The sequence below is a fragment of the Capsella rubella genome, unplaced genomic scaffold (genome assembly GCF_000375325.1).
Source record: "Capsella rubella cultivar Monte Gargano unplaced genomic scaffold, Caprub1_0 scaffold_7, whole genome shotgun sequence".
NCBI lineage: Eukaryota > Viridiplantae > Streptophyta > Magnoliopsida > Brassicales > Brassicaceae > Capsella > Capsella rubella.
The window spans coordinates 14,315,639-14,325,569 of NW_006238917.1; the positions used below are offsets into that span (position 1 = coordinate 14,315,639).

A 9,931-nucleotide genomic window follows, 5' to 3' on the forward strand; every position below is an offset into this window, starting at 1 on the left:
ATTTGTCGTTTCTTGACATGTTTGACTTAGTGATTCAGCAAATTTTTCTCAAAGTGTCAAAACACCCGAATATCCCTAGTATAACGAATGATTAATAATTGAAAATAATAGAAATAGTCCTACCAAGTATTTTCTTGAATTGGAAATTTAAACTTGAAAAATTAGTAAGCTTACTCGTTGTTTTTCAAGTGAAAGCTGATCTTCTTGGTAGGCTTAGTAGATGTAGGGATATCTTAAATTTCACCACAATCATCGACTTGGCCCATAAAATCTGCAATTTTAAAATTGCATTAAATTAGTTATAGATGAAGGTAAACATGAAATTTAGTTTAAAACTAATAAAAACATAACTAACCAAATAAATAACTATTGTTTTGTTTCCCAGCAAGAACGTCATCGTAACTGGCCAATTGAAGAAAAATATCGTCATAAATGTTTTCAGAAGCGGTCACAATTGTTTTCGACATGAAACCAAATCTTAAACTTTCTATCCGATATTTTCAATTCAATATAGAAAGGAATTAAACCAAAAATAGAATTAATGATCCAAGAATTTGTGACTAAAAATTTTTCAAATTTTTTTATATTCTCCTTTTTGACGTTAGCAACAATTTTATGACCCTAACAAAAATTAAAAGAGAAGAAATTTTAGTATCAAACTTAGCAAATTAAATATATTATTTATACCATTTTGTTAAAAACTAACTTACATAAATGTCGACCAAAAACATTTCGATTGTTTCACCGATTTTGATGGAATACAGCTTCCAAATATGCAAAACCTTCACTTGAATACGCCAATTAACTTTGTAAGGTTTTAGCGCATTATGAGAAGTGGTGGGGAGTATAGAGGCTAACATTTTTTGATTCTCTCTTTTTTTATTTAGTCGTTTAGTTAAGATAGGGAAAAATAAAAAATGGTTTATTTATAGTCTAAAGGTAGCGTGATTGAAATTTAGGTTAGGGAATATTTGCAATCCCTTAAGAATACGGAATTTCATTTTGGATTATTACTAATATATTTAAATAAAGAAATACAATATACTTGCTTACAAAGTTTGTTATTTTTTAGGGAAAAAATATAGAATCATATATTGTGCTCATCAATGATAGGATAGTTATGGTATCCTCTTCCTTGATTTAAGATCTTAGTATTCGTTATCAATTTTTATTAATTAAAACGAACAAAACTTGGAATCTAAAAGGAAATATTCACAACCGAAGATTATGGTGGAAATAATGGTTGCCTAAATATTGAGAAAAAATACGATTTTTCCGATTAAAAGCTTCCAAAGTAATGATGTGATAGAGGCCTATATTTGTAAAATTGATAATTAGGCCCAATCTATCGTATGGGTTACCGAAAAAATCAAACGGTGATGATTAGAAGCTTCTACTTATAAAAGAATGGCTAAGATTATAACATATAATTTTTGGGTTTCATTAGCGGGTCAAAAGATCAGCGCGTTTATCCGGTAAATGAGTTGTTGGTGTAACAACCCGCCCAGTGGGATTCCGCCACATGGCACACCCCGCCACATGGCAACTTTACAGCGCTGCAGCGCATCGACCATAACCTCTCTCCTGTGGGCCCAAACTGCGCAGCCCACTGCTCCCAGCCTCCTGGCTAGCCCTGGGCAAAATATTCGTTAAATTCGCTTCGCTTCGATATTCGTTTCGATTCGATTCGAAAAATTCAAATATCTATAAGATATTGAACCGAAGCAAATATGAAAATGTATTATTCGTAAAAACCAAAGCAAATAACAAATATTGATTTTTTTGTCGAATATCCGCTTCGCTTCGTATATTTATATATGTATGAATATAAATCATTATATAATATATATAATATGTGTATTTATAGATTTGGGTATATATCTGATAGGTCTATTATTCAAATTATTATATTTTGGCCCGTTGGGCTTTTTGCTAAATGTTGATATAAAGCGAATAAAACTTTATTAGAAAAATCAATATTAAAAATGAAATGTGAGAATTCTTGGACGGTGGTTACATTTCCTTCTTATTTTGAAAACATGTAAAACAAGAATATCTAATATCTCATATTTTGCACTTTATATTTATGTACTATATGTTTTTAGTTTAAAAAAACAAATCAGATGGATCGAAGCGAAGCGAAACAAGTAATTCGCAAAAATTACAAAAAATATTCGAATATTCGAAAATATACGAATCAAAGAAAATACCAAAATCAACTATTCGGTCGAGGCGAAGCAAATCACAAATATTACAAATTTTTCGTATATTCGCTTCGTGCCCAGGGCTACTTCTGGCCCACCAGTTAGGTTATTGTTGCGGCTGGCGTTTCTCGAACCCAGGTCCTCACCGAATTGGTGGGTTATGAATGCATTGGGCCAGGAGAGTGCCTACACAGATCAATTGGTAACAGGTTGTCCTGTGGCAAGGTTGTTAAAAGGTGAGGAAATGGGTTCGAGGAACGCCAGACGCACCAATAACCTACCTGGTGGGCCAGGAGTGCATGTGTGCCAAGAGAGTGCATACATGCGCAGTTTGGGCCCACATGAGAGAAGTTAGGATCGATGCGCTTGTAGCTGGCATGTGATGGAGTGTGCCATGTGGCAGGGGTTCCCACCGGGATGGTTTGTTATAGTTGGCAACAGGTTTACGATTATTATACTATAGTTTTCATTATAAAATATTTAAATTATTCTGTTTGGCAACAAGATTAAATTGATTTTCTCTTACTAGTAGCAATTTTCTCTACTTGATTAGGTGCATATATTATTAAATTTTCTTTGGTGCATCTATTATTAATTTTTTTAGGTGCATATGTATATGTTGAAAACTTTGAACGTTGTCAAATTGCTTGTATGAATTGACTCAAGTTTAACTGAGCATAAATTATATTTTGGTACAAGACAAAGAAAAATTAGTTTTTTTTTTTTGGTAGGAACAAAGAAAAATTAGTTTAGTATGTGGGAAATAAAAATTTGAAAAAAATAGATAAAATTTGATAACTATTATATATACACCTTATCTGAATTTCAACTTTTGTTCATTCATTTACATTGTTTTTTCTTTTAAATTTGCTTTTCAATTTTTAAAGATTAGAAAGAAACACATGCATTCTTTTACGTTGTTTTCATATATATATATATGCATTTCACCTTCATGAATTGCACCTGGATCATATTAAGAAAAACGGTGGATGTTAACCTTAATTAGTCTATATATCCATTTTATTTTGCACCGAATGTATCACCATGTTAACCTTAATTATTCATCCCAACCGCTAAAAATATGTTTTAAGAAAGATTTAAGATATGTTTTAAGAAAGATACAAGATATGTTTTCTTCACATCTTGTCTTAATTCTATTCTTTCACAAACCCAACAATATTATGCAATTAAGCCTTTAAGCAAAATCTAATTTTCTTTGGCTGTTGAAAACGAGAGAGTCTCAAATTCTCATGGCTACTTCTTGGAGTGTCTCTCGGCAAAGTTTTTTAGCCTGGCAAATCCTTCTATGAGGAGCTTGAGCTCAACTGCAAAGTTGATACGTAGCCAGTTACTAAGCCCAACAGCTCTACCTACAAGAACCGCATCGATAATCTATTAATTAGTAATTAAAACTTTCAAGAAAGCTCATTAAGAAAACTATATTATTACCTGGTAGGATGATCATGGATTCCTCTTTAGCCAGCTTGGAGCAGAAGTCCAAATCATCACTGATATCTTCGAGAAGCGAAAGGTTTAACTTCACCTGCACCAACCAAATGGATTAGCCTATGAGCTTCTTCTACTTGATCTTGACATATTGATTCTTATTAATTCATTACCATCGTGAACATTGACCCCTCGGGTTTGCAAGGGCATGTAATGCAAGGGATCTTCATCAACTCCTCATAACAAAACTCTGCGCATTTTTTCACCATTTCGAGTTTTGATGAGAAAAATTCTTCCTTTGTATTCCCAATGATATCAGGCATTGCACCCTGGCTCGGACGAAAGAGTAAAATATCATTAATCTTGACAGAAACATTATGTGTTATATCATCCATGATTCAACACCAATGCATAGATCCATCAACATACCTGAACGAACGTTGCAGCATCCGTCGACATGTTGAGGACACTGGTAAGAGTCTGAGAAAACTAATAGATAAAGAAACAAAGATTGATTCAAGATGGTTATAAATTAAGTCATTAAAATGTAACTCAATTGTTAAGAAACAAACCCCAGAATCTTTCATGATGCCATGAGGGTCAAGAGTCACCATCCAGCCAAGTCTCCAGCCAGGAACAAACCATCTTTTTGATATGGCACCTAACATTATTACCGGCACTATCTCTGCAAACTCCGCCATGGACACAAATGGTTTGTCCCCAAAGGCAAAATGGTCATAGACTTCGTCTGCTATCACAAGAATTCCAAGCTTGGAAGCCGTCTCTGCAATCTTCATTCACCATATAAACAACAAAAAGACATTTCCATAACAAAGTCAGAAAAGTGCAGCCAACGTTGATGCTACAACCTAGAACAAAAGTATGCAACTCCATCACAATGACTAATATGAAGCAAAGTGTAAACCTTTTGAAGATGTTGGTAAGAGAAAACGTTTCCACAAGGATTGCATGGGTTGATAACAACAATAGCCACGGTTTTGTCATCAGCAAGAGCTTGAACTCCATCAAGATCAACATCCCAACCATTTTCTGGTAGGAGGTCAAAATAACGAACCTCTAGTTGGCAGAGCGCTGCTCGGGAATCATACATCGGGTAACTAGGCCTAGGCAGCAGGATGTTGGCTCCTGGAGTTGCGAGCGCGGATACCAAAATCTCAACGGCTTGCAAACAACCAACTGTGATATGAACATCATTTGGTGATATCTCGTAAGAAAGATCGCGAGAGAGGTACTCCGCAACAGCCCTATTGAACAAGGTGGAAATAGAAACAACCAAATCATCAAATTGGTTTAGTTAAGTTTATACATATTACACAGAGACTAGTAAGCAATAAGCAAGAACAGAGTAATCTTACTTCCTAGCGACAGGAATACCAGAAGAAGAAGAGTAGTTGTTAAACTTGGTCGAGCGGACAGCATCGCAGATAGCTTCAACAGCTGCTTGGTCGGTACGAAAGCTAGGGAACGGAGAAGGGTCGCCGTGTCCGAGGGGGATGACAGGTCTCTTGTCTTGACCGTCGAGGTTACTCATTAAGTTGTTAAGATAATCACGAATGCCAAGCGAGCTAGATCGTTCGACTACCTCGTTAGCTCCAAAGTTCCATTGCTTGGCTCCGTTGTTATCGCCCATTTTTTTTTCCTTTTTTTTTTGTTGAGCAGAAACGAGCTTAGAACTGAAACTGACGATTTTGTGAGTGGTCTTAAACCATTTATTTTGGCATGAGTGAAAACGCCAAATATTCGTCATTTAAGGATTTAAGGTTATGTCTTTACGTTTTTATTTTATTTTTGTCCGCAGTTATGTCTTTACTTGCAAGACAAAATTTGGAGTGTAGGCAACGGTACAAAGATGATATTTATGTGGATAGATTTAAAAGCGCACAATAAAGCAGGTTTTGTGTGGGCTAAAGTTGAATTGAAAACACATAAAAATATTAGTTTATAATTATAAATATGTTTTTGATTTTTTATGTATTCAATGTAATAAATAAGGGGAAAAAGCTTAAAAATACCTTATCTATTTTTTATTTGTGCGTTTAATACCTGATCTTTCTGGGTTGGAAGAATAATACTCAAAATAATAAAAACGTGCAATTTAATATTTAAAATATTAAATATTGTCATTTCCCTACCTACGATTTCTCAACAAAAATATATTTCAATTTTACCCATATTCACTTCTATTTTTAAATCACAAACGACATCATTTTGCCTTAAACGAAAATACCTAAATCCCCAAATCGAGGTCGCTTGTCCTTGTAATTCTCATTTTTTTTACTTAACAGAGATTAATTAACGATCGTAAACGGTTGTTAACTCTTCTGTTAGAGGATTTGATTTGACAACATGCTCAGTCTGACTCAGTCTACAAAAGATAGTGATTTAATCCCTATTATAGTAAAACAAAAATACAAATGCATTTCCGGGTCGGGTCAAAAAACAGAAAAATAACCCGAAATTATGATGATAAATACTTAATTTTTAGACTAAAATTCAGATATGGACATAAATTATTAAATTCCGAAAACATTAACATCATTATTTTTTTTTAAAAATCAGTTACTAAAAATTCCCTTTATTTAGGAAACTATAATAATGATACATGCATATTTTAGAAATCTAAATTAACTGTGAATATTTAAATATAAATGGTGAATATCAATTGCACATTTAAGGAGATTATTACGTTTCTGTCACCTAAAAAAGATCTTAGTCTTTAAATAATATTCTAATTACCAAATAATTTTGTAATCTTTGATATAATGGTTAATCATTTGGAAAGATGATTAAATACCCACCCAAAATATTAAAGTTTCCAAATATTAAAGGCTACGATTTAATTATATATTTTAAAATGAAAATATAAATATTTCAAATATATAAATTTCCAAAGAACACAATTATTAATTGTAAAGTTTTAATAAAAATTAGTATTTAAAATAGCTTCCGAAAACTTTTATTTGAAAACTATATTTTTGGAAATAATAATGACAAATTTTATTTAGAAATAGCATTTATATAAAGAGATCTCAGTGTTAGAAAATATTCTAATAATCAAAACAATACAATATTGGTTTAGTTTTCTGATTATTTATTTTCGGAGATCTAATTAAATTTTATGATTCTAACAAACAATATCTAAGTGTGAAGATTAATTACCAAATAAATATACAAATATATATATATATAACAAGAATAAAATATATGAAAATAATATATTCATTTATTATTTTATACTCCTTATATACACCATTTAAATGAATAACAAAAAAATAAAAATTATTTATAGTAAATGAAATATTATTTCTACTTTTGGAAATATTATAAATATTTTGATTTTTTGAATTTTACTAAACATGTGAAAATAAATTAATAAGTAATTCCGTAATTTATGTTTTATAATGGCAAAGTATATGTCAATATTACTCATTTGAATATCAATAAATTTAAAATTTAATAATAAGTAATATATATTCATAAGGTAATCATAGTAAAATATGTTTACATGATATATTCCATCACATAAAATTTCTATAAGACTCCCAAATTAATTTTTTTATAATAAATGCTTATGAAATTCAATTCAACAAATAACTTAATCCTAACGATATTTTCCGATTTTTAAAAAAAGGAAATCAACTTAAATTCGAAGACAATAATCTCTATAAATACTGTTATTCATCTACCCAATTCATCTTATCATTATTTTAAAATAATGGATCATTGCATATCCAAATTCTCTCTTCCTAATTTTTTATTAACATGGTTCATCTATATCATAAAGTTTATCATTTGCATTTTTGTTATTTTAGAATTTGCACGTGAATGATTTATTATTCTTATTTTTTGGTATATATTGGTGTTTCTAACTACTTTCATTTGATAATGTTTTTTCAAATATTATGCATTTATGTCGATGATATTTTTAGTAATACACGGCTGGTTTGTAAACTCACAATCATATAGTCAAACGGGTTATGATTAATATTTTTTTTAAAACATTTTTTACGAGTTGTTCTGTTAAAACATACAATATAAACATGTTTTCATATACTCATTTTTTCTTTTATAATAACTTTTAATTATATATTAGATAAATATTTTCCCCTGTGCTGTAGCGCGGGTCCGATTCTAGTAATAACGTCAACGAGAAGTCTATGATTTTAGTGGCCACAGTAACAATAAAGGATTAAAATGGCCAAAATTTGAAAGTTCGGGATTTAAATAACATTTTTCACGTTATACTTATGTAAAAATTTACAAATTAAAAAGATAAAATTATTAGTGAATTTGTCCGCTACATGTAATAATTGTGTATGATCAAATCTAATCGTCGCACGTATTTTCGACTGTTGTAACCATCGTAACTTTTTTTTTAAAGGCTTTTTATTGAAAAAGGCCCCTTAATGGGCTGGGCTTTGGCCTTATAATAAAAAACAAAGGAAAACAAATTAGAGGGTTAATCGTTGCCGGAAAAGAGGCTCTGGACATATTGACACTGTGTCGCAGAAGATCCAGCCATTAAATCCGGCGGAAGCGAGATCTACGGCTTTGTGACGGACCGAGTTATCTAGGCAACGGAGAGGAAGCGACCGTCTCCTGATTCCGTTTCTTTTCCCCCGGCCAACCAACCCACTACAAATCTCCCGGAAAAGCCCACCCTCCGACGACTCAGCACGTTGTAGTCAGCTCCTGACCAAGCGAACCGACTACTTCCAAACTAACCCCTCCTTCCCTGCTCTGGCAACCATCCAATCACCGGACCAAACTCCTTTTAACCGGCCATGGGGAAGCAAGTCGCGGTGATGATCGGAAGCTCAAACAAAATCAATCCATGACGGCCATCAAGATCCCGACGGATCTACCGTTAACCACCATGACGATTTGACCTAACCCACCTTCTCTCCCGCCGACTTCCGCCATGGCTGCACAACCGACCAATTGGGTGAGCCACGAACCACCTTTGCTACCCCTAACCAGCGTCTTCAAACCGGTGGAGTTTCAGCAAAAGTCTTCTACCAAATCGCCGGATCTAAAACCACATCGAGAGGAGAGGAACCCACCGCTGTCGACCGAGAAGAAGTCTGGTCCGCCTCTGCTTCTCAAGGTAGAACCAAAGGAATCACGATCAAAGCCACTAAGAACAGATCTGAATCAAAGATTGAACTAGAAGAGAGAGAAAGAGCTTTTCGCCTAGATTTTTCTTGGTTACCAATAACTTTAATTGTGGATTTGTGGTCATGCCTAATAATAATCATGGAAATGATCTGTACGTGTACTCGTGTAGACGAAAGTCATAACTGAACTCCAAATGGAAAATGTTAACAAAGTATCATTGACGAATGCATGTGATATTAGTATTTTTTTAATTTCATTTATTTGTGTTTACGATAAAACTAAAATTAAAATTTTCTCCTATATCAAAGAAACAAAAAAACTGAATTTTATAGAGTTTAAGAAACGGGAAAAAGCCTAAAAAATACCCTATCTAATTTTTATTTGGAAGATTAACACCTGGTTTTTTTGCTTGGAATTTTAATAGTTTGTCTAATTTTGAGTGTCATTTAGAGGTCGATTCGTAACGACTGTTACTTGTGGCTGTATAGACTTTAACTTTAAAATTTTGGATGCAGAGAATTTAGCTGTAGATGCTTATGCTGTAAAAACTTTTAATTTTAAAATCTGATTGTAATGAACAACTTTTAAAGTTATGCATGTTATTTTTATTTTTATTATTTTATATTCATAATAAATATAATTTATATTATAAATGACTTTATAAAATAAAAGTATTATTGAAATGGATCTTAAAAGAACAAGAAAAAAATGAGAGTAATTAATTTATAAAATAAAATATATTTATAAATTTGTGAAAAGATTTTAAATGTAATGGGGATATGAAAAATAAATCTTTTTAATTGATTAAATTTAAAGCCAGGTTTTTGACGATTTGAAAAAAATGAGAAAACAAAAAGAAGGAAAAAAAAGAAGTGACTTTTAATACTTTAAAAAAAAAGCAAAAAATGTTGATTGGCAAATTAATTATTGTTAAGGATTTAAAACTATTTTAAAGCCTTAAAAGTCATCACCAATCGCCCTCTTAAATACCTGAAATATATCTGTGTTGGCTCTTTAGCACTCCGTGATTAACCTCCGTTTACTCTCTTAACGGAATGACTAACTCGGGTTAAAAACTAACCCCACATTTTTAATTAAGCCTAACTGAAGACACTATTGTCCTTAGGCATTTCCCTCAAATC

General features: G+C 32.2%; 1 protein-coding gene across 1 annotated transcript; it reads right to left on the minus strand.

Annotated features, from left to right (window-relative positions):
- Positions 1-3,241: 3,241 nt before the first annotated feature.
- LOC17879828 (tyrosine aminotransferase) lies at positions 3,242-5,331 on the minus strand. The gene is made up of 7 exons (XM_006283746.2): positions 5,027-5,331; positions 4,576-4,915; positions 4,223-4,441; positions 4,080-4,139; positions 3,824-3,979; positions 3,654-3,747; positions 3,242-3,574 (listed from the first exon to the last, which is right to left on the minus strand). Exons 1-7 carry the CDS (start codon positions 5,299-5,301, stop codon positions 3,459-3,461), a joined length of 1,260 nt encoding a protein of 419 aa, XP_006283808.1. The 5' UTR covers positions 5,302-5,331; the 3' UTR covers positions 3,242-3,458.
- Between the last annotated feature and the right edge of the window lie 4,600 nt (positions 5,332-9,931).